The 26428-nt window shown below is 41.3% G+C and overlaps 1 protein-coding gene across 3 annotated transcripts in view; it reads left to right on the forward strand.

Moving 5' to 3' along the window:
- The window catches only part of RALYL (RALY RNA binding protein like), a 298333-nt gene that overhangs the window by 189125 nt on the left and 82780 nt on the right, over positions 1–26428 (forward strand). For all 3 annotated transcript variants that reach the window (XM_064480903.1, XM_064480904.1, XM_010979376.3), the window contains exon 2: positions 2645–2720. In XM_064480903.1, the coding sequence (XP_064336973.1) occupies positions 2645–2720 (76 nt within the window). The remainder of the gene's footprint in view (positions 1–2644; positions 2721–26428) is intronic.

Here is a 26428-nt window from a genome sequence, read left to right on the forward strand (position 1 = left end):
CTTTTTATGTAAGGTAACTGTAAAATCTCCCAATACAGTTTTAGAATTTTCTCCATAAACATCTTTCAAATTTTATAATGTATTTATCCCCAGGTACTTTACTTTTATACTATATAAATGGCATCTTTTAAAATTATATTCTTAAATATGTATTGCTATGCAGAGATATGCAATTAAATTTTGTATGTTGACTTTGAGTCCAACGAATTTACTAAACTCTCTTATTAATCGTAATAATCTGTGGATGCTTTGAAGTTTTTATGTGGACCCACATATTATCAGCAATTATGATGGTTTCATTTCTTCTTTCCAATTTTGATACTGTTTTGCTGTCTTACTTCACTGACTGGGGTATCCAGTGCAATGTTCCATAGAGTTGGCGATAGGGAATGCCCTTTTAAATTCCTTGATCTTAAAGAATGTGCCTGGTGTCTCGTATTAAGTATATTACTATAGATTTTATACAGCCATAGATATTTTCATGTCAGATCCTCAAAAGTTTACTGCTAATTAAAGAAAATGAGATATCTCAAGTTAAGGAATTTAGCACTTTTCTGTATATGGGACGATGCAAAAGTCTGGGCTCACTGAAATCATTCCTTTTGTTACCAGGAGGAGGGAAATAAAAGTTACCTCGGTTCTTAGTCACCTGAAAAAATGAATTTCTAACGGGAGACAGACAGCGTGATATAAACACTTTTATTAGTGAAGTTAAATGTAGTAAAATATAGTGCCTTCCCGAGAACTGGGGGCGGGCCAGTCCAAGAAAGGAAAAATGGCACTGCTCCTTTGTTTTTCCTTTTTTATATCCTGGCTTGGGGGCGTTTTTTGTGATTGACTGATTGATTGATGAGTCATGTTTTTTGAGTGCTCAGGCTGACTGACAGTTCACGTTCCTAGTGCTCAGGCACGCCCATGTCTTTTATGCATGTTCTTACCCATGATGCGCACAGAGAAACCTACGGGAGGGGGCTCAAGCTGCAATGTTAATTACATTGTAATGAGCACCGGGTCACGTTAAGCCGGGTCCTTCTCTCTACTGCATTCGATCCTAGCTGGCGTCTTTGCTGGCCTTCATTTAGAGAAAGTAAAAGCTTTTGGAGCCCCTTATCCTGAGAGTAGACATACTGTTATTTTCTGGGTGGCTCCCCCACCTTCCTGTCTCCTTTCCTGGTGCGCATTTCTATCTAACTGCCGACCACTTTGATATGCACAGAGCTGTCTAAGGCCAGTATCCCGTGCTTCCCAACCTGAGGTGCATCCCTTCAGGGTGCACCAGTGGGGCGGCTGCAAAGCGATGGTTTGAGCTGCAGTGAAATGATTTGATGGCCACAGCATCCTTTGTTTACTGATATGGGAGGAAGCATTCTTACTCCCCAATTAGATGATCATACTTTTCCTCTCCTTTAATGTGGGCACTGTCTCCTGTCCTCTCTGATCGACAAGGACATAAAAACTAAAGCTCATATTCTGGCTTCAACAAATGTCTTCACAGAAACAAGACAAGTTCAGTGTTCCATTTCCATCTGAGTTGCTACTTCCACTCAGATGCAGGCTGCTGTAAATGCCTTACTTCCTTGCTAACTCAATGCTGTATTTTTAAAAAGAGATACATTCTATTTCACCTAGACATTCGGGGTGTTTTTACAGATAGATGGCTCATCCATCCCCAGTACAGTGTATCTAGTCCCCTGTACAAGAAATAAAAGTGTGCCTTCCTTTTCTGTGAAAATAATGCCCCTCACTTCTTTCAAAGCTTTTCTTGAAGTTCACCTCCTTTAGATTTTCCTTTTTATCATCCTCTGGAAATTTTAACTTTATTAAATCTAGTTGTTTTGTCATTTCCCAAACTTTTACCATCCACCTTTATAACAGTTTTACACATTTTTTTTTTAAGATTGAGGTTGGTCAATTATATACAATTACTCTTTTGTCGTGTACTTAAGCATTTTCTTGTCTTTTCTTAGAGACTTTATTTTAGGTTTTTAGTTCATGAAGGCAAAGAATGTGCTCTTATTCTCCTGATCACCCCAGAACTCTGTAACTGTACATTCCAATTCCTGAGTGCATTTTGTTGTTCCCTTAGTAAACCTGGTATGCTTTACAACTCCGCCCTTCCATACGCCTTTTCTACGTTGGTGGGAAAGATATTACCAAGGGAAATGTAACAATTCCCCTTAGGAACAAAGCTCCATTCCATGCAAATGTCTATACAAACTGAGACATTCCTGGCAAAAATCCAAATCAGTAGGGAAATCTCATTCTCTCTCTTTCTTAGTCTGTCTGTCTCTCTCTCTCTCTCACTTGTAGTAAGCATTCCTGATCCCCCACCTCGTTCAACATTTTATTTTTTGTAATACTTTTCACCTTCTAATATGTTATATAATTTTCTTATCTTGTTGCTTAGTATCTATTCCCACCCAAAAGAAGGTAAGTCCCACAAGTCCCTGTTTGGTACATGATGTATCTCAAATAGTGCCTGGCCAAGAGTAGGTGCTCAGCAAATACTTGCTGATTGAATGAATGAATGGCATATAACATTTGCATAGACAAATAGCAAAAAGAAAAATGCAGCTTCGTGTTTTCCTTTTCTCAAATGCTTTACTATTTTCTTAATCCATGCTCTTTTATTTTATGCTTTCAGATATCAACATGGCAGGAGAACCCAAACCATATAGACCAAAACCTGGAAATAAGAGGCCCCTTTCTGCACTTTATAGGTAAGTAAGCAAGAGCTATTTTATGATAGTGAAAATTTCTTGCAACTTCAACCTATAAGGAATCAAATATTTTGAAGAAACAGTCCTTACTGGCAGAAAGTCCAGTAAAATGCTGGTGGCAGCATGTAAATATGTCAAGCAGCATTGGCAGGAATCTTGTCTAACATCGTCTCTGCTTAAACAACCCTTCTGCAAGATATTCCTCTAATAAAATTTAATACAAACCGCTCATGACTACCTGACAAGTGGTGGAGAGGTCAGCATCTGCTGATGACTGCATGCCATGCAGGTATTTTACATACGTCACTTAATTTAATTTAATTTTCACAGTAACCCTGCGATGTCGATACCACTCCTCTCATCAAGAACCTGATAGGCAGTTTCTTAGAGACTTTCCCAGGTCACACCACTGGGGAACAATGGTGTGTGTACTCAGACTCCTGCTGGCTGATGCCATACATAGGGTAAAATTCTTTCCAACTGACCATTCAGCCTCTTTTGATACAAAGTACGTGTAGGGGGACAGGTGGGCCGGTCATCGGAGGTAAAAGAATTCACCAAAGACAATGAGGAATTAAGAACAAAGGGAAAGTTTAATAGATACGCTGCTACAGGCAACAGCGGGCCACAGAGATGAGAGATGCCTGTGGAGCCCAAGGGTGAGTCCACAGGGTCTTTTATTGGGGGGAAGGGGCTGTGAACACAAGGGGTGGGGGCTGCGTGATTAATTCATGCACAAGTACCTGATTCATTGTGAGATCTGTTAGGGACTTCTCTGAACAACAGGATTTATGACTCTGATAAGGACAGGATGTGTGGTGAGACCAGTCCTCCTGTACTGTGAGACAGGCTGTTTCCCAGGGTGGTTAGTTTCGTTAGGGTGAGCACAGATCAAGAGAAGATATATTTATCTTGCAGAAATGCAGGTATAGGAAGGTCCTGCACGAGAGAGTGGGGGGTTAAGGTGTCAGTCGGCTCCAGAGACATGAAGAGCCCAGGAGTGAGGGTTTTATAAACTTTAGAGAAGCTTCAGAGAGCACGAGCTGGCTCCACAGTACACGTTCATTTCACCCCTATTTCTCGAAACCAGCAAATGAAGTCCTTCTCATTAACTGATCCCTTTAACGTTTCCTAGTATGCTTGGGTCCTGGTTTTTCCATTCTGGTTTTTCCCCTCTCCATGCCCCAGCTCAGCAGTGTCTACACATAATCTCAGTTCTGGGTGGACGGAGTAGCTTATACTTAGCATCTTTATTGTTCTCTATATACTGCTATTAGGTTAAGGAAAATTTAGTTGATTTGGAGAAGACAGCAACAGTAAACTCATGGAGATTTTGGTTCTGTAAAAACAGCCACTTTTGAAACACACAAACACACCAGTGTTCTGCTGCTAAGCCATGTGCCCACTTCCTGTATCTGCCATTGGCTTCTGTAACTGAAGTGCTGACTTTGCATCTCTCTCTGGTAAATTCCCTTTTGTTCGACTTAGCCGATGTTCCAGGCTACAGAGATCGCCTATTATCCCATTTATCTGGTCCTGTCCCAGATACATATCTTCATTCCATCAGTGTCCACATCCAAAGAGCTAATGTCAGTGGTGAGCAAGCCCCCCCAGCCATTTCTTCTGATGTCATTTGGATAAAGGAGAATTGAGTCACACATCTCAAAATTGATTCTGTTCTGACCTCGTATAGCAAGAAAGTGCTCAAAAGGTAGCCTGGAGCTGTTTCCTTGTCTTTGTTCCCTGCAAAGTAACATATCTCCTTTTCGGCTGCTCACAGTCTCATTTCTCGAACTACAAAATGAAAGGGTCAGACCTGGGTGAGTTCTAAGGTCCTATTGATACCTAATGTCCCAGGGCTCTCTGCCGTATGGCCATCAGAGATCTTAAAAGATACACTGGAAGCATATCTTAATTGTTCTTTTCATTTTGGCTGTGTACATTTATTTTTAATAAATTTTAATAAACATTTTTACATAAAAAAGGAAAGCTTCAGGACTTAACCAGTGTGGATAATTGGTCATAAGGCAGTATTGATGTTAAAGGTCAGAGATGAAGTCACCAACAAAAGGCAAATGATACTTTCTGTACCTTATTTGCAGTAAAGGACATTTTAAAAACTGAGAAAATGCTAATAATCTTTGATCAGATTCATTTTAAAATGTGTGCACAGAGCTGCAGCTAATGCAAAACATTTGACAAGTCGTAATTTCGATTATTAACAGAACAAGCTGTCGATGGCTTTTATTCTCATCAAAGAGCTGCCACTGTCTGTGCAATGATGTTAATTTTGATAATTTCCCTGTTCTTGGAGTGTGTTGATTTTCTTATGAGAACAGAAGCTTATGACAAGAAACAAATGTCTTTCTAACTGTTATTTCTCTGTTTCTAAGTTATGTGGAAGTTGTGACTTCAGAAGAATTAAAAGCAGAAGTTCATTTAAGACTGATACATTGTATACAAATCACATTAGTAGGGAAATGTTTATTTATTCTATTTTCATCTGTTTACACAAAAGAAGGCTGGGGTGTTCTGAAGCTGCAAAGTGGTAACAGAGGGAACAAAAGAGAAAGAATATACTGTTGAGAAAGGACTTTTATACCCAGGCCATCATTCTTACATAAGCTTAACAATGAAAATACCTTACTTCTGTGTAGATAGACTATGTTTTCATAGTCATTATTCATCTGTTCACCACAGAACTCCACAAGCTTGGGATTCTGTGCCTTGCTTTAGAGATGAGAAAACTAAGTTTCCAAGACAGTGAAGGATTCAGCCCGCAGGAAGGTAACAAGATCAGGAATGGAACGCTGGTTTTCAGCCTTCAAGTCTAAAGATCTTGTCACCAGATATCACAAGTTCCCGTATTTACTCACCTGCTGACATCTAAAATCATGCAGATTCTAAAAAGCTGAGATTTGGGGTAAGGGGTAGCTTAAGTGGTAGAGCGTGTGCTCAGTGTGCATGAGGTCCTGGGTTCAATCCCCAGTACTTCTTCTAACAATAAAGAAAAAAAAATAAGCCCAGTTACCTCCCACAACAAACAAACAAACAAATTTTAAATAAAAATAAATAATAAAAAGCAGAGATTTCCATCCACCAAAACCAATAATCAGTTATGTTTCTGTCCATGAATATATCACAGTGGCAGGTGACAAAGGAAAGCCTGCACACTACACACAGTATAAAACCAAGAGTGGCCACCTCGTTGTGTGATCATAGGGCACGGGTTTTGAGCTGCAAGTTCTTTGTCTCACAAAAGAGTTGTATGATTTTTCATGGTAAGATAAAATGGAATCATGGAAGCGAAAACCGTTAGCTCAGTGTAGGGAATATGGTAGTGGCTTGAAGAGGGGTGGTTTCTGCTTTCCTGTTCTTTTCATCATTGGGTCTGTTTCCTTATCTGTAAAATGAAAGAGCTGGAACCATTTTATTTGTTCTTTCATGCATTCTTTCATACCGGACATACTTACTGTGTGTCTACCACGGTCTAGGCACTGAGGTGGCTGCTCTTCTAGGCAAATGATGCAGAAAATGCCAAAGCTGCAGGGCAAGGAGAGATTGCAATGAAATAAAAGTGAACTATTCTTATGTATATAGGGAACCTCTGATTTACCTTTGTGCCCTAAATTGCTACACCTCTTTATTTACTCCATTGGGGATGTCAGTGATCTGCTATCAGATTTTCTTCTTCACCTTTGTCCTTTTTATCTGCATCATCAACCACAAAGTCATATTTCCATGGAATATTCACTGAGGCATTACTTTGACTTGCTACTTCTTTTAAAAGAATTTTCAATTCAGCCAAATAACCTTCAGTAAGCATTTATCACGTGCTAAACTAAGATGGTATAGGAGGAAGACACGCATTTTTTGTAGCCTAGTGAAACTTCAAAATATTAATGTCTTATACATGAATTAGATGTACATATAACTAATAAAGGAAAATATGGGGCAAGAAGAAGGCCGTGCCCCAGGTCTCGGCTGAGTCCCTGGGATGAACCATGCCAAGTGTTGGTCCTTGGCTTCGTGTAGGAAAGAATTCAAGAGCGAGCCACACTTGAGTGACAATATATTTATTCAGAGAGATACATAATCCATAGAATACAGGCTGTCTCAGAAGGCAAGAGAAAGGCCACAGGCATGGGGGTAGGTGTTTAAACTAAAAGTAGATACACACTCCATAGACAGAGTGCGGTCCATCTCACTCAGAAGGGGCAGTGGCCACGAGGTTGTGGGGGGGTTGTTTTTATGGGCTCAGTTACTTTATATGTTAACAACTGGTTGGATTATTCCAACTACTTTGGGGAAGGGGTTGAGATTCCCAGGAATGGGGCCACTGCCCATTTTTGACCTTTTATGGTCAGCCTCAGAACTGTCATGGCGCCTGTGGGAGTGCCATTTACCAAGCTAATATATTTTACAATGAGTGTATAATGAAACTCAGGGTCTACTGGGTGTTGCATCTCCTGTCGTCTTGGTGTTAATTGTTGTGTCATTCACTGAATGGCTGTGCCCTGTCCTCTTCCTTCCTGTCTCATAAGTAAGGAGCATAAGGGAAGTATGCATGTACGCCTACGGTTCTATAAGGAAATAAATGAAAGAGTTGCTGATTCTGCCTGGCGGATAGGGAGTGAAAAGTCTGGATGACACTTAACCCGACTTCTGAACAAGCAGACATTCGCTCAGCAGACAAAGGGGAAGAAGGGAATGCCAGGCAGAGAAAAGTTGTGAAGGCAGAGCCACAGAGATGAAAGAGAGCATCTCATGGTGAGAGCCGGGATAGTCCCCCAGGTGGAGAACGGGTAACTGGAAGGCTGTCAGCATCGCTCTGTGCCTGCCTATCAGATTAAGGAAATCTCGCTTTTATTCTCCAGGCAGCAAGGAGCCATTTGAATAGGGTGAGTGACTGGAAATGGAGTGTAAGGATGAGTGAGAGTCACAGATAGGTCCAGCGTTTTCCATTTAGGTGACTGGGGAAGTGATCACGTGATTCTGCAGAAGAAATAGGAAAGGCATGATGAGCAGCGGGAGGGTCAGGTATGGGGTTGAGAGAAGGAAGCAAAAAGAAGTTGTTTCAGTCTGGGATGTGAATTCACAGAGACAGACAATTCATTAAAACAGCATTTGCAATAAAAATGTCTCCCATTAGAGGCTATTTGTAAATGAAACATAATTAATCATTTGTGAACATTCCATAAATATTGGACCTTGTCCTAACGGTGAAGAGCAAATCCATTCTCTAGGAAGACTATTGTAACTTTCAATAAATTGCTGCTTCAAATGTGCTGTGTACATTACACGGTGTCTATGGGGCTCTGAAATAATAATTCTCCTCCCCTAGGAAGTGCGTTTCCCAGCATGCCCAGCTCCAATTAATGACAAATAATTGCTAAATGAGAATAACTGTAAGATGGTTTCGCCTCTGCTTGTAAAGGAGGCAAACCTTTCCTCTCTGGTGTGAGTGAAACTGACAACCAGAGAACAAAGACACCGTTTATCAGAGCTGAACAAGTGCAGGTTTTCACACCCAAAGGTAGCCCTCCGGGTCGCTGGAAGCACAGCTCAGTAAGACACATGAAATGTAAAGTTTCACTGCGCTCGTTGCATGGATGTTAATAGATATCATCCCCAAATGGGGTTTTATCGCTGTTACACAGATGCTTTTCATAGCAACCTTCCAACCCACAGAGATGACCGTGGGACTCAAGATTGCCACTGCAAGTACCTTGGAGGTGCCTTGAAATTGTCACAGCATAAGCTATAGTATTACCATTTTAAGATCCCCACAATTAGAGTGGATAGCTTCCACGATCAGAAAACTTTCAGAGCGTGGGCCAAGCAAGGTGACTCTGCAGCAGAAGATCCAGGGTGATTTGTTAATCACTTGACCTACATGAGTTCTATTATCATCCTCCATGGTGACTCTGACACACCATGGGAAAGGAGGCCCCTCGGGTGACCCCAAATGTCCCATAGAACCTTGACAACGGAAACAAAAGCAACAGAAGCTAATTTCAGCTAACGCTAAGTAGCAAAAATCAGTATGGAGGAAAAGCATCCTGGACATTTCTACTGCAATTGAGACAGGAAGGAAAGGGGCAGGGCACAGCGATTAAAAGAATGACACCTCAGCTAGCACTAAGATGGCAGGAAAGTCAACACCTAGTAGACCTTGAGGCCCAAGATGGCGGGAGATTTGACTTCCGGTGGACCCTGGGCTTCATTATACACTCTTTGTAATACATTAGCATGCTAAGTGGCTCTCCCACAGGCGCCATGACAGTTCTGAGGCTGACCATAAAAGGTCATAAAGTGGGCAGTGGCCCCATTCCTGGGAATCCCAGCCCCTTCCCCAAAGTAGTTGGAATCATCTTCCCATTTGCTAGCATGTGAAGTTACCAAGCCCATAAAAACTATCAACCCCCATACCTCGTGGCCACTCTCCCTTCTGAGTGAGACAGATTGCGCTTTGTCTATGGAGTGTGTATCTACTTTTACTTTAAACTAAGCATGCAAACCCCACACCTCCTACCCTTTCTCTTGCCTTTTGAGGTGGCCTACACTCTGTCTAGAGAGTGTGTATCTTTCTGAATAAATCTACTTTTACTCAAGTGTGGCTCGGTCTTGAATCCTTTCCTGCACGAAGCCAGGGACCCACACGTGGTGGGGCGCATCCCAGGGGCTCTACCTAGACCCGGGATACGGCCATCCTCTTGTCCCATATTTTCCTGTATCACATTGGCTCGCTCTGTTTGCTGAGGAATGCTTACTAATTAGCTACTGGTTATTTTATTCCTGTCTTCCTTTAGAATGCCACGGGCAGTACACATTCACTTTCAGAAGCTTAAGCCTTCCAGTGTCAGTGCTTCCCTTTGCACTGGTGAAGGCGTCCGTTTCACCTGCCTCGTCCGGCGAGCCCACTCAGAAAGCCATCTAGGAAGGGGCTCTGAGGTTCTCAGATAGACTGCGAGGAGGACAGGGAAACATTCCTACCCCCGTACCGATAAGGGCATCCTATCCCGAAACGGACACAAGCGCAGCACTGACGAGCCTGCAAGGTTCAGGCTGAAAGTCAGCTGTGGCTGGATCTGTGTCTCAACTGCAATCTCTTTTTGGCTCCTGATTCAATCTTTCCTGGGCAACCAAATGACCATCGTGGAAAAGTGTAGTTGCCAATATCTGCTAGAGAAAATACACACCGAACAGTGTCGACTTCTGAAACTCGAAGCTGAGCATCCATAAGGCTGGGGAACTGGGGGCGAGCGCTCCTCAGTTCACACTGCCCAGCAAACATGAAGTGCTATTGAGCCAGAAGAGATTCCAAACACTCGCTTTGTGGATGCTTTGAAATTGTGACTATATTTGATGGAGAGAGTATTAGAAGGCCTGGATCCTAACATTGGTACAGCGTCGCCGATACTTTGAACTTGATCTCTTACCCCTTAGCTTTTTCAGCTGCATAAAGGAAGAACAAAGGTTTCCTGAAAGATGATATGTTTAAGGAACCTGGAGCTGGTGTAGATGCTCTACAAATTTTAGTTATTCTCATTATTATGATTATCCAAAGAAAAAGGTCTATAATAAAGTATTTTAAGAAGTTATTTTAAATGAGCCTTGAGCTACGATCATGTTGCTAAGATGCACACAGTCAACTAAAACAGGTTAACGTTTCCTATAAATGCTCAAAGAAGAGATTTTTTAAAAAATTATGCTTGCATATACTAGATCCTTCATATTTCAATACTAAGTGAATGTAATTTATAAACCTTTTAATTTAAACTGTTTAAAGAAATGATGACACAATAGCCAGTAAAACAGTTCTGCTGCAGGCAATTCTCTGCTAGGTTAAAGAATGGCCTATTTGCAGTCTTCTGCTATGTTTTTAATGCATAAACATCCATGAATATCTTCTTGCATATAGGAAGAACATGGTAATGGTACAAGGAGACTGGATGGTACAATTCCTTAATGCAGAGAATCCATCTCTAAGGCTCTTTAAAAGACTACAGTTCCATGTGTTTGATTTGAGATAATTTATGTTAAAATCAAAAGAAGTAAAATTATACAACCAATTTTAAGAAGAGGTAAATAATAAGAGCCAACAACTAGGTGGGAGTTGGGAGTGGAGTGGGTGGATAGCATCAGGCAAATTATACTTAGGAAATGTATGTAATAATAAGGTATTATAAGTGGGCACTGAACTTAGCTGTGAGTTTCCTAGCAGTCAAGGCAAAAAGGGGGCGCATGATAATTTGTAACCATCTATTAAAAGGGAGTAGGTCAATCTGTGATAAGAAACTATTTTTTCCTTAACTCTGTCTTCTGAGAGAACTACTCTTCACATGTGAAATCATCTAAACAGCATAGTAGTTGCCACCCTTGTAGCTGTTATACATTACAGGCACACACACACACACACACACACACACACACATACAATATTTTTAAACTAGTGGGAATTTTCTTATCAAGTCTCTCAATAAAACCAAGGATAAACTGCAGTAGAATAAGCCACACAGTCTTCCTTTTGGCATCTCCCAAAGCAACTTACCATCCTGTGATAAACTGCATAAAACTCAAAAAAGAGTGATGCTGCAAGACGGCTAGACCTACAGAGCAGCCGTGGTTCAAATCGCCCACAGAGCTGCATGCTGGGAAGAGACAGAAAGCAAGACTGGGCTGACCTCTTGGTTTGCTTTTCTATCCAGCCCCAGAGACCGGAAGAAAATAGACTGTGCTTGGATGTTTATGGCCTATCACACAGGGACCTCTTGACCTGTAACTGAATACTCCTCCTCTGGGAAGGGAAGAAATGGAAAAGGAATGATAAATCTAGCACGGGAGAGAAGGGACTGAAATTGCACCCCATCCTCACAGGCGGCAGGTGCAGATGAAGACACACAACTCTTTTCTTCTAGCTGGTCATTTTATTGTACTTTAGAAGCTGCAGCCTCTCATGAAATCGTTGCTTTCTTTCATTTGTGAAGACAGGGTTTTCTGTTGAGCCAAAGCCTCTCATCAGCAGGACTCAGGTATTAGAGCCCGTTTGTTAAATGATCTTTGTGTCTCACTCTGTGTTTGTTTTTCATGCTTTGCACGATGGCGTATTAAAGTTTGAGCACCGGCAGTAACACTGCTAGTCCCCACCAGAGCGTAGGAAGATGGTGGTCATCTCACATCTCTGGGTGTGTCACTGGGGAGGTGCTCCCTGCCTGGGAGAAAGACGCTTGCTGGATTTTATTTTCCAAAGGCAATGCCTTTGCTTGGTCACAAGATGTAGTGTCTTCACTGGCAGTGCTGATTTCATTTGTTTTCATCCTTTTTATCTTTTTGATCATTACAGGAACCTGTTGTTTTAGGACAGCCCTCGGTAGAGAATTTAGGGCCTTGAGCTTCCAATCTAAACTGGTTGTGTTTATTCTTGAAGAGTTAGTTCATTCCTTTTTTGCCCAGAAGGGCTCATATCTCTTCCATCTTCTTAACCTACACATTAGATTAAAAATTCCAGGACACGTTGCCCATGCAACAAGGCTACATGGAAGGGAGTGTCTAAGGTCCTATTTTCAAACAAATCAAAGACTAAAGGATTTTTTACTGTGGGAGTGGTACTCTCTCTTTACACTGTTTTTCATAGAATTAAACATAAAAGCTTCTCCAAATCCAGAAGTCCTCTCCACAAAGGTAGTAGAGAAAGAAAACACTTTTATTATTGAATAAACATTAATCCAGAATGTGATACTCATCACAGATGATCCACTAAGAGATTGAAAAGACAGACATCTCACCCTTTTATATAGTAAAGCAGATATAATCCATTTCATACATGTTCTCAAGATGCACTTTAACTATTCCTGATGTCAAAGGCCTCGACAGCCCCATTTGTCATGCATAGTTCAGTATAAATTCACCTGGTAATTAGGGTGACCATCTGTGTTAACGAATTGGCAGCTGGGTAAAGCTTTATCCAGAGGAAAATTACCCTTCTCATATCTTTATGTCAGCTAGCAGTTTTGCACATTGGAACACCGAAATTAGACTCCTGCCCTCCCACAGACAGGGGGTGCTGTCTCCCTTGAATTTACGTTTCAGAGAGATGGCTCCTGGGTCCTAGAGAGAAGACAAGCCTATGTCATAAAGGCCTATCTAATCTTCAAAAGGGCTTATGTACATTTCAAATATTGAGGAAAGTCCTTACAATGACAAACGTTCTAAAGTAAATGCTCAAAGGAAAAAGAGGGGAGGGATATCTCTTTGCTTACTTCCAAGAGGAAGTTCTAAGTTCTTAGGTTTTTGTCTCAATTTTTTGAAGTACAACTGAGAGTGATATTTAAGGACTGGCTCGCATAAGACAGATGGAAAGCTCCTTTTTATCCCCATCCCCAGAGGTTAACCTTTGTACCACTGACTTCTCCTCTGAAGCACCAGGGCTCAGCTTATAATATTGCCATCACACATGGAAGGATGCTTTGTGACCAGACTGACTGCTTACCTTCTAGCAACTGGAAAAAAATTAGATGAAAAGTGTCATGATGTAGAAGAATGTCTGAGCCATGCCATACAAAATGGGGAGAAGGGAAGATAAATTGAATATGTAATATAGATGGACATGATTGGCTTGGTGAGAAACCAAATAGCTCTTTTTCCCCTGTCATCTGGTCTCACCTTTACAGTGTGAATAGTTTTTTAAACCACATTTTATAAAATTAACAAATTCTATGTTTATAAAAATATATTTTCTCCTGGTTCATTGAAGTTTCAAAATACCCCAAATTACAAGCAAAGAGAAAATGCTGAGTTATCAAAAGACTTTTTGAAGTTTTAACTCTGAGCAAGTTCTGCACAATAAAAGTGACATTGGTCAGTTTGTTAGCTTTGGTCGGCTTTAAATATATTAATTAGAAAACAGTCCACCATTTTCTTGTAAAAATTATATAAACTATTTGGTGTCTTTGCAAGAATAATTCTTCTGACTGAGTTAAATTCTAAAAGCAAAAATGTGTCTTTTTTTGCCGTCTAGACAGATGACGCCAAAAAAGGCAAACTAGTCTCACTAGATTTGCAGTCAGCCATGTATGATGAATGCTTCACACAAAAGTTCGTTCTTTTGGAAATTAGCTCTATTAAACTTTCAAAATTCTTTTCTAGTGGAATGATACACATGATTGATCATTCACCCTTATTGGTTTTGTTAAGCATCAGAATACTCGGAATACTAAGGACACTTCCTCCTAGTTCAAGCATTGACATCTATTTCATGTATGTTCACCGTATGGTGAAATCAAAGGACGAGGAGCTTGTTTTGAGTTAACGCACATTACACTGCAAAGGAGACTGAGCTGTCATATAGTTTGCACTTTAGTATTTGTTTGAAATATCTCCTCTCTGGCAAAATCTAAGCTTATGTGTCAGAATCACTCTGTCGTAAAAGGATGTCAGAGGTCATTAGAAGGAGCACTGAATTGGACGTCAGGGAACCTTCAAACACGTCCTGTCTCTGCTACCATCTGCCCAAGCCAACGAGGTGATTATAAGCAATCTCACCTCTCCTAAGTCCTGTTTAACACAAAGGAATCACGCTAAACCATTTCTTAGTTTATTCCTACTTCTAACGTTCTGGGATTCAACTATTTATTTTCTAATCCAGAGACTAAAGTGAGGCATAGATGTTTCATTATCAAGTTTATGCCTTTCTTCCTTCAAACTCCATCCAGTATCTTAAAATATTCATATCTTTTGACTAAGTAATTCCCTTTCTGGAAGTATGTTGAAGTAAATAATTTCAAATATTTAAAAATGCAAACAAGTATGAAATTATTCCCAAGATGTTCTTTGCATTTTTATTTATAATACTGAGTAATCTGGACCAACCAAATTTTATGTAATATTGAGTATGAGACATCCAATAGATGGAATGTCACAAGGTGTTCAGATTACAGGGGAAGATGAAAATGCAAGTAAAGAAAAAAGCCAAATTATACAACAACATATATAATGGCATCTAATTGTATCAACAGCATATATTACAGAAGCAGAAAACCAAAACGATTTAACAAATGAAGCAAACATATGCAGAGGGAAAAAACAGAGATCAAAATATTGCCTGTGATTTTCTTTGGACAGTGAGAAAATGGACAGTATTTCTATTGCAACTTTAGTACCTAATGCAAATTTTCTTTCATGAGAATCTTATAACGAAAAGAGAGAGAGCGAGAGAGATTTAAAAAGCAGATTTTTCCAGTGGTGGCTGATAAACATTACACAAAAGCACTCACATAGGCAAGAATGAGGGCTCTTTGCGCTTGGTGTCATGCAAAACAGGCTAGAAAGATACAGCCCTTCATCTTTAGAACTAGACTCTTCCCGTCACCATGGTTATTAGAAAAGTTAATTTTCTAAAAGGGCAACTTCATTAACATGTGCCTCACAGTTCAGCGCGGGCCAGCAGCCCCGCGTGGAGAAGCCGTCACCCGCAGGGCTCACCGCGGGACGCGGAGCTCAGCGCGCAGAGGGGAGCGGACGGAGCAGGGTGCGGTGGGGAGCCGCTGAAGCCATCTCATCTTCAAAAACAAAAAAGTCAAAATTTATGAGCCCTTAAGCGGTGCAATAAAATAAGTCATCAGGAATGCAGGGGGATGGCGATTCTTCTGACTACAGATTAGTGAGCCGGGGATAAGACAATGGTGCCTGCCTGACAATCACTGTCCCCGCGTGTTTAGTAGCTCAGCCGCTTTGCTGCTGCTGCTGCTATAAAGGGCGCAGCGCAGTGAGCTGCCAGCAGTAACGGGCTAGTCGTGAATAAAGCGCAGGGCACAGCCTTAGCACGAAGGGCAGGGTACACAACAGACAGGGAGGTCAGGGCTTCCGTCTTCCTGGCTCTTCACAGCGAGCAGCCGTCGCTGCAGGCCGGCTGGCCGTCGTGAGTCTGCGCCCAGGACACGTGTCAGGATGTACTTCTGACAAAATGATACACCGGCTAATAACCGAGTTTGAAAACGAAAGAGAGGATGACCCACCAAACGTAGGTAATCGTGTGTGAAATAGCATTTGGAGTTGGATTGCTTAGCAATTGCTACGGGTACTTCAAGTCGTATTCTTAACTAAAACTATCCATAACATGGGGGAAGACAACATGATATAGTGAGAATTCTAGAAGAACTTGAGTAGAATTGTAACTTCTAATTTCTTGATTTGCTGAGGACTTTTTTCTCATTTTTTTTCCTTTACTCTTTATACCTAAACTCAATATAGCAAATCTCATGTTTGGAGGGTTGAGAAAAGAAATACCATATAACCAATATTGGAAAATATGAACTAAATTGAGTGTAAAAAGGTAGAAACATGGGCATAAAAAAAAAAAAAAAACCAAAAGATGTTATAAAGGAAATAAGTAATACCAGGCATCCATTTTGACTGAAAAAAATCAAACATTTTTTAAAAAATATATAATGCTGAAGAAATAAAAACCAAAACAGAAGAGCTTTATGTTAGGTGCAGAATAATGTGCATAGGCAGTTATCAGGCAGACATTCCATATTCAGTCTGGCCGGAGAGAATTGCTATCCAGTGGCCCAATTATGAGCGCTGGCCATAGACCCAGATCAGAACAAAGCCCCAGTCCTGAGATATTGACTGAGAAAGGCTGGGAGGGCAACTGGGCAACCCAGTCAGCTGATCTTCTTGAGCGGTCTCGGTATAGTACCATCAGAACTTATTAGGAGCCAAGACAGAAACCGAATGGTAGAGACAAGTCAAACTGAGAGGAGCATAGACCTCACCTCTTGACGGGTGGAGGGAAGGACGTGATGATGGCCAGACTGTCTACCACAGAGGTCCCCAAGGTTTTTGCACTGAGCATCTGGGCATACGAAGTTGCAATCAAGTGAGATGAGGAATACCTCGCAGCAGAGGGTGAAGGAGGCCAAGGTAGGTGGTAGAGACTAGAAGTGTAGTTTTTGGACATATTGAAGTTGAGATATCTATTAAACATCCAAGTAAAGACATCAAGTAGACAGTTGAATACTCAGTCTGGAGTTCAGGGAGAGGTCCGGACCAGGTATCCACATCTGTGAGTCATACTGATGTAGATGGTACCCAAAGCCATGAGACTGGATGTGAACAAACACCAGAGGAATAACTAAACACAGAAAAGAGATGAATTCCAAGGACTGGGCTCCAGAACACTTGCAGTCAAGAACTAGCAAAGGTGACTCAAAAGACACAACTAGTGAAGTTACACTAAGTGGTGTGAAACCTAGTGAAGAAAATGTTTTCATGAAGACGTAATCAAAGATCACATTAACTAGTAATTCACTGTTGGACTTCGCATTGTGGAGACGGTTGGCGTCTTTAACAAGACTGTACGCATCAGGTCTGGGGTCCTGGCTAGATCCTACACAGTTCACTCAGGGAGCAGCCCAGGAGGGGCTGGAAGCTGGAATTATAAACCCATGCTCTTGTCGGACAGTCGCAGCTGTAGAGTTAGAAGGACACTGACACGAATCCCTGCACTAAAATGCAGCCTAGTTAGTCAGGTGGAACTTTCAGCACAATCCAGGAGGAGGTAACACTGAGTCACCCGGGCAGACAATTGGCATCACACAATTTTGTCAGCACGTGATAGTGGATGTCATTCAATTCGGACATTAAGAGCCAGAATTTTTTTTTTTTTTTTTTTTTTTTTTTTTTTTTTTGTAAACCAGAAAGGTGGAGAGCTGGGTCTGAGAGGGCCTGAGGTTACCAAGACAGGGAATCAGGCAAGAGATTATCTGCCAGACAAGTCTGTCACTGGGAAGAGCAGAAACATGGTTAAGCAACACATACACAGAAATGAGTTGTTCCCAAGCCTGTATCAGACATTAACTACAATTTAGGCTGAGTGAGTTTCAATGCTTTACTAAGAGAGGGCAGAGAAGAGAGTGAGGTTGCACCTGGGACCCAGAACAGGGTGAGAACATGGGGCACGGGTGAGGAGTGTGGACTGGAGGTGGCGGGGGAGGCACGTGAGGACGAAAGTCACCTGCTCACGTCAACCTACGGGGGTGGCCCCGCAAATACGTCTGCTGCGTCATTTAGCAGCATTCACACTCCATACAACTCACCGTGACTGGCCATCAAAAGCCCGCACCGAAATGTATTGGCTCTGACATCTTCATTTAAAATGGAGGGGAAAAGATAAACGGCATTCGTATTCTGCAAAGAGCAGGCCTGAGGATTGAGATGTGAAGCCGGATAACTCTGTGACTGATTGATTACCTGCTTCCCCAGCCTGTGCTCTCGGCAGATGTACAGCTTCTCTGTAGGATTTAACAGCTATTAGCTAGTAAGTAAATAAGACAATGGATAGAGACAGCTGAGCAGCCAGTTGCTCGTTTTTCTTAAATTTACTTCCCTTCGCTACGTAGGTTTGGAACTGAGATGAGCAGATCTTCCAACGTGAAAATAATTGAGTTTGAAAGTTTCTCCCTTCAGAAAATCATTTTTTTTTTCTTATTTTCATGGAAATACTCAGAGCTGTGTGCCTTCCCTTGCAATGTGAGGTGTGATGGGTTGATTCTGGAATCATTTCAGAGCAAGGTTGAGATCCTATCTTCTGCTTTGGCCAAAAAGCGACTGCCCTTCCTCTAGCACTATTCCCAGGGCTAAGAAAGTGCTTCAAGTCTCCCAGGAGAATCCACCAGTGGTTAAGGGTCTTTCTTGCCAGGACGTTCCTCTTAATACTTCACCTCTGCTCCTCTTGTCACAGCTAAGCCTCCTGGTAGAGTTATGAAAAAACATTACAGCCTGTCCAAGGGAGATGAGCCCTGCAGCCTTAATTTCCAAGGTGGCAAAAGTCACGACTGTGAGAGTCAAAACCGCCACTAAGATTCTTGGTTGATACCATGGCCATCTATTAACTTGTCCCTGGAGTGAGCAGCACAGACGGTGGTAACTGCAAATGCAATGTACCAAAGAGCCTGACCATAGCCCTAAGCAGAGATTCCAACTGTGCGTGAAGCCCTTTGAAAAAGGTATCACAGGAAATAAAGGGGAAAGCTTTTTTTTGTTGTTTTTTAAACTCCAGAGAAATGGAATTCACTGTAGGCAAAGTCCACCATAGGAGTGAAGAAGGAGCTTGGCGCTGCTCAGCTTTGAGAACTCGGTGCTCCTCTAATGACCAATGAAGAACACGTAAGAAAATGGTGGAAATATACTATCATTTTAAAAGAACTCAAGGTCTTAATCAGGTTGCCTGATTTATCACCCTGCTGTATGACTTTCTAGCTTACAGATATCAGGGTAATTAGTGAATCTTTCATGGACTCAGTTTCCTGTGTATAAAATGGAGATGATAATACCAAGTTCACAGGGAGGTTATGAGGATTAAATGCCTTCAAATGCTAAAATAATATGTCAGATTCAGGATGTTGGCCATTATCACATATGAGGCATTGGGTTTACATTATTATTTGTACACACTGGGATATGTCTAGAAATCTAAGAGCCACTGCACACGTTATATCGCTTCATTCCGTTTGTAAGTTTTAGCAAAGTTCTGTGCCTTCTATTAGCACACAGCTGGTAAATACATATTTGGACACTGCTCTTCTCCTTTCCCTTCCTATTTCTGTGGCAGACATAGGTTAATTACAGCGCTTTTACACCCCGAGACCTAAGGAGGTTTTAGAATGTTTGTCAATATGTTGTTCCCCGCGGCCACCATCAATTAGTCCAATGCTGACGTGAAAATTAAAACTCCTTTGACCTCCCAGATTCAGAGCATACAAGATCTTAAGGAAATGATCTTAAGGAAATCCCACTCTCAGCCACCTCAGAGTCTCCCATCAGTCTCACCAGAGTCTGCTTTGCCACAAATTTCCCAACGTGGTTGACAGGACAGCGGGAAAAGGCTACATGCAGGATAATCCACGTACAGCTGTCAGAGCAGGGCACCCCTGTAGGGAGCCACACCTGGAAAAGCGCCACGGTTGGCCCGAGAATGCTCTGAGCGCTGCCCGTGATCAGCAGGCAGCGATGTCACAAAGTCTTGCTCCAAAAAGACACTGAACGAGGCGACGCGCGCTCAGACTTGGGGCAGATGCGCGGAGGAGGCTGGCGCATGCGCAAGCCAGTGCGCCTGCCCGCCGGGCACCGAGGAGGTGGTCGTTTCTAACAAGCCTCTTGCCTCGCTCCCCACCGCGAGAGCTCCTAGGTTCCTGGGCCCTGGCGGCCGGCACAGAAGGCTGGGCTGCCTTTGCTTCTGTTTTGTTTTGTTTTCATTAGGTGAGGAAAGAATAGCCAAGCAAATAAGTATCACAGACAGATTCCGACGTTCACTGGATGTCAAAGAACTCACCTATGGTTACTTATGAATATCCAGCCCCTGTTACATAAAGAAAAAATTTTTTTTTTCCTTTAAGCGATAAATGAATTTTTAAAATACTGACAGAATTGTGTTATCTTTAATATGCAAAATGTTCAGGAAAGGAAGACATCTAAGAATCACCTTACAAGGACTTATCTTTGATCAAACCATCATCTTTTGCTCATATTTAATCACTTACCTGGAAAAAAAAAAGCCTGTTTAAATCAGAAGGCCTTGGAATAATGAAAATGTCATGTGGATGTGGTTAGATTACAAATGGTTAATGAGGATAAGTAGACTAAATTTTAAATATCAAAATAAGGTTTCTGTAATCCTTAAGAAGGTTGTTAAGCTGTTTGTTTTCAAAAATGTCAATTTATTCCATAAATAATTGGTTAGCAATAATAATTGGTTATTCCAATAATAACCAGTTAGCAATTACCTGGACCACACTGTGCCCCATGTCGGGCAAGATAGACCAGAGCACTGATTGTGTTCTTTCCCATTTCTTAGAGTCTAGAGCAGAGGCTAAAAGTGTAGACTTTGGAATCAGGCTTGTGACTGAATTTAGACTCCATAACTTTGCTGTGTGACTTTGAGCAAATTGCTTAGTCTTTCTGAACTTTCATTTTTTCATCTGCTGTTGTCAAAATTACAGATATTAGAGGGCCTGGCATAGTTTCTAGCAGAGTAAGCTCTGGCTATGGTGATCATTATTAGGCTCTCCCAGGGTGCGTGGAGAGAGTGATGGGAAGGCGGAAATCAGCCACACTGTTCTCTGCGTAAAATGTTTGCACCCATGTTTGTCTTGAAAATGCTATTTGAGATGTAGATGAAGATCTGTCATTTTTGAGGAAAAAAAAGTATACAATTAAAAATAGCCTTCCCGCAATGTTCATAGCAACACTATTTACAACAGCCAAGACATGGAAGCAACTTAAATGTCCATCAACAGATGACTGGATAAAGAAGCTGTGGTATATTTATACAATGGAATACTATTCAGCCAAAAAAAGAATAAAATAATGCTATTTGCAACAACATGGATGGACCTAGAGATAACAATTCTAAGTGAAGTAAATCAGAAAGAGAAAGAAAAAATACCATATGATATCACTTATATGGACTCTGAAAAAAGACACAAATGAACTTATATACAAATCAGAAACAGACTCACAGACATAGAAACAAACTTACCAGGTTACCAGGGTGGAAAAGGGGTGGGAAGGGATAAATTGGGAGTTTGAGATTTGCAGATACTAACCACTATATATAAAATAAACAACAAGTTTATACTGTATAGCACAGGAAACTACACTCAATAGTAGTAACCTATAATGGAAAAGAATATGAAAAAGAAAATATGTTACGTGTACATATAACTGAAACATTATGATCTACACCAGAAACTGATGCAACATTGTAAACTGACTATACTTCAATTAACAAAAAAGGTCTTCCATCTTTTTAATGGATTCATTCGTTCATTCATGGGTTAATAAACTATATTTCAAGCATCACTAGATTTCAGCACTAGCTTTGGCCTGTCAATAGACTCTGGTCTATAAGAATGTGGTCCTCCCCTGTTTCTCCTCCTTTCTAGCTTAGGTTAAACACACATCAGCTATTTCAGAAAGTAATCTTCCCTTTTTAATTTACTCCTAATCCCACAGAACAAACTGAAACCTGATGACAGATCCAGGCACAGGTTGGCTCACTCAGTCCACATTTGGGGAACATCAGCTAGGTGCTGGATACCATGCCAGTTACAGATTGGTACAAATGGCTAAGCAGTTCTCCTGTCCTTTTCTGAACTTGGCATCTACTCTTGGGAGCCTGTTAGCTCCTCAGCCTTCCCATTCTCCACACTCCCTCTGGGGCCTCACTCCCGCCTATGATGTCCTTTACCAACTCTACACTGATGACATGAATCCTAAATCTCTTCCCAGCCCAGATGCCTTGCCTGAGCTCCAGGCCTACATTTCCATCTGTTGCCACCTGCGTATCTTCACCAACATATCCCAACATGATTCATTAATATATAACTGCTACAGCATCTTATTCCCCAGCCTGCGCTCCCTATATCCAATGTATTTAGTTTTTTATCTAATTCTCTCAACATCCCTGAGAGTTAGGTTTATTATTACATCCATTTTGCAGATGAAATCATTGAGGCACAAAGAAAAGGGCCTCACTTTTCCAAGGCCACACAGCCAGAAGGTGGTAGAGCCAGGGACAGAATCTGGCAGGCTCATTCTGGAACCTGCGTCCTCATTTCTTTGGCACATCCATCATACATGTAGGTCAGGCTTGGGTTATCATTGCTAGACAGAATAGATCAGATGGTAGTGAACAGCAGTGCTGGTTCATAATTTTAACTACAGAATCCTATAAATATCATAGGGGATCATAATTATAAGTTACTTTGGGTTCATTTTAACAACACCAGTTTTATGAAAACAAAGTAGTTGAAGTCACTTCTGCAAAAACCCAGACTATGCCAAAGCACAGGGGTCTGAGAAAGCAGGATGCCGCCCAGCAGTGAGCAGTTGGTTCAGTCCGGCTGGAGCACAGAATATGGAGGCTGGGAGGGCACCCTGGAAACAGACTGCGAGTGAACTTTTAGTTATTAGCGAAGGGTTTCGACTTTATTCTGCAAGCAAATAATGGAAGTAAGGGTGGGAGAGTGAGGAAGGGCAAGTTCATGTGACAAAATCATTACTGAGAGCTTCTTAGGAAGTAGGCATGATTCTGGGGATTTGAAATTTGAAGTTCCTACAGTCTTAATGGGGAATCTGATGTAAAATACGCTTGCAGTTTTTAATGCACATGATGAAGCATTACAGAGTGCTGTGAGAACAGTTACGGAGCATCCTGAAACCACCTGTGGTGCCTTATCAGAAGAGACTTCAGAAAAGAGGTCCTAGAAGCACTCAGAGATTTGTAATGAGGGGAATTACATGGTCACATAGAGAGAAGGTCCTGCTAGTGGATATGGCCGGTCCAAAGAAATACTGCAGAAGGAAGGTCACTGAGGAGATTATTCTAACAGCCCATGTAAAAGCTGATGGTCACTTGAACTGTGATAATAACTGAGAGGTAAGAACAGAACGAAGAGGACTTTTGGCAACAGTGAGAACAGAAGTAGGAGAATCTACTGAGAGTCAATGTTGCTGGAAAGGAGTTAATGAGAAAGATTCTAATCTTTCTAGTTTGATTACCTGGGTGGCTGATTATGCCATTGAGTTAGGGATTTAAAAAAAAAAAAAAAAAGGCAGAATGAGACAGGAAGACAATGCATTTAGTTTGGGACACGTTAAGTCAAAGGCACCTGTGATTGGAGATGAATGGTGGGCGGAGATAGCCTTGCATGGGAAATAGTGCAATGCTGTGGACTTAAGTTTGGGAATATCCTGCAGGTCAAAGGCATTTGAAACCTGACAAGATTCTCAGTAGAGCATAGAAAGTATAAAGAAAGGAACTGTGGCAGTGCCGTAAGGCACATTCAAACACAACAAAACAAACTAAATAAATAAATTGATGAGAGACAACATACCATGCAAGACATGACTGCGTGACCTTTGAAGCCCGAATGTGTAAATTCAGACCCTAATTCAACCACTCTGTAGCTCTGTGACCTTGTGCAAGACACTTTAGCATCTTTGGGTATCAGTTTCTTCATCTGTAAAATGAGATCTACCTCAAAGGTATATTGATGTTTAAATAGGTCAATGTTTATAAAGTATTGTGAGTAATGTCTGGCCCTTAGTAAATACAGCTTCGTTGTTGTTGTTGTTGTTGTTGTTGTGGTTAAATACAAAGTATTGTAAATCCTTTAGCCCCAAATATTGATCCTCATTTCTCATTCCATGTTATTTCTCTTCTGTGCCTTATTTTTCTGAAGGCTATGGTTTGTTTATCGTATTCTAGTCCTAACTCTAGTGGGTCCTGAATGACGTATTATTAAATTCACTACCTATTTCATGTTAAAAGAAAATCCCAGGAAAGATAAAATCAATTCTTTTCTTTGCAAAACAATTACCATATAAAAAAACTCAGAGACGTTCTCTCCAGGCATATCACAATGTAATCATGTGTTTCTAGGGATAAAATTGATAAACAATTTTCTCCAAAAACATGTTTCTCCTAGTAGTTTTCTTCTTTTACATTTTTTTTCACTTTTAAGAACTAAAATGACAAGAAAAAAAAGAGGTTTTCATAGATTCAAGCAATTTCAAGCTTGAATTCAAGCACCACTGGAGCTAATGACCTATCTTTGGCATAACCATGGCCATCATGGTCTCCTCTGTGCCAGGAACAGTGCTGGTTGCTCTGTATTCTTCTCAACAGTCCCTTGAGTAGATTATGATGTTTGCTATATAAGTAATGAGAAACATGTAAGAATCTCTGAATCATCTCAAGGTGAGAAAAGTTGACTACATGTAATGAGCCACAACTGAGCAGTTGGTTACAAAGCAAAGCATCGTTCAATGTGGGCCAGTTGTCACCTTCCTCTGCAGTGTGGAGAGGATGAGACTGGAGGTGGGATCTCCTGGCAGTGGCTCCCCACCAAGATTTCCATACTTGGGACTCCTGGGACCTTGGGCTTGTCTTCATGACTTACGGTGACTAGTGGGCAATAAACTTGCCTTTCTGCTCAGCTTACAGAGCATCAGCAACCCCCTCCCCCACCTAGACCCACTGGAAACAGAACGGACAGGAGCTTCTTCGCTAACCAGAGACGCAAGTTTAATATTCTCCTCAGCCTTCGTGAAAGTCTAAGTTGGCCTTTTACCCAGGACTGTTGTCCTGAGACTCTGTCATAGTGATGGAGATAATAATTAGTAGAACCTTAGAGACAGGACTGTCCCTGGAAGATGAACTGTCAGGATTTCTAAAGGAGTTAGATTGAGATAAACTCAAAAGAGAAATAGATCATACATAGGGAAAGGAAGGAAAAAACAGTTTTCCAGCACTTAAGACACCAAAGCAAAGCTAAAACAGATTTAGGGGGAGGGACTGTAAGTAGACAAATTTCCTGGAATAAAATGGTTAGTAAGAAGTGATAAAGAATAACATGGAAAGTTGGTTGTGAAGCATGTTTGTGAAGAGCTTTCAAATGACAAGCTAAAAAGTTTAGGCATCACCCCGTGGTTATTGAAACTGTCAAGAAAGGTAGTGACATGAAAACAGCATTTCAGGGGAATTAATCTGTCTGTAGGGTCAGATACTGAAATGAGGGTATAGAGAAGGAATTCAGATTATTCTGAACTTCCAAGTCTGGGAGAATATCTTGATATGTGTCAAAAGAAAGAGCACCGCCTTAGAGAAGCTGTTTCCAGTTCCTTCCAACACATAATCATACTTCATTCAAGGGCACACTTTTTTTCTATAAAGTCTATATAGTAAATATTTTGAGATTGTGGACATACAATCCCTGTTACAACCATTCAACTTACTGCTGTAGCCCCAAAGTGGCTTTAAACAATATGTAAATGAATAAACATGACTGTGTCCCAGCAAACTTTATTTATAGACCCAGAAATCTGAATGGCATGTAATTTTCATCGGTTATGGACTATTATACTTCTTTTGGTATTTTCCAACCACTGAAAAATGTAAACACCATTCTTACCTTGAAGGTTGTGTAAAATTAGGTGGTGAGCAGGATTTGGCCTGTAGACTGGAGTTAGCAAACCCTTGGTTTACAGGACATCAGGCAGAACTCTGTCCAACATCATTCTGAAACTTTGGGTTCTCTTCTGAGTGCTTCTGTTGAGCCCTTGGAAGGAGATCGTTGAAATGTTGAGTGAAGTGGTAAAAGTTGAAGGAGACAACTAACTAGGTAGTAAGACTAACCATATTAACCACTGGGGGCAGTGGGGTAACATGTGTACCTATATACTCCAATCCAACAGCTGCTTACCGGAAACCTTTAGAAAAAAAGGAAAATCGGTCAATACGTATTACTTCAAACACATTCTGCACTTAGTGTTTTAGCAATCGTGCAGGGAAAGGCAAGTGGTGGGTCTTGCTTCTGTTCATGTCACTTACGATGCTGGTAAAGAAACTGGCACAGCGCAGTCCATAAACAAGTGCTGTGGGCAGGAGCACGGAAGGAAGCTTAGTGTGAGTCCAGCAGGTAAAGTTGGAGCCACCATGGACAAAGAATTTCCATTTGGAGAGAGCAGCCAAGCTACAGTGGGTAATGAGAACTAGCCTAGGAATAGAGGGAAGAGGAAGGTGTGAGCATAGCATAAAGGAAGAATTGACAGGACGTTGCTAGTTGAGATGTGAAGGATGAAAGAGGAGTCAGGCCTTAAATGTTTGGAAATTCTTTCACTATAGGATTCAGCGCCACTAA

Source organism: Camelus dromedarius, chromosome 30 (genome assembly GCF_036321535.1).
Source record: "Camelus dromedarius isolate mCamDro1 chromosome 30, mCamDro1.pat, whole genome shotgun sequence".
Lineage (NCBI taxonomy): Eukaryota > Metazoa > Chordata > Mammalia > Artiodactyla > Camelidae > Camelus > Camelus dromedarius.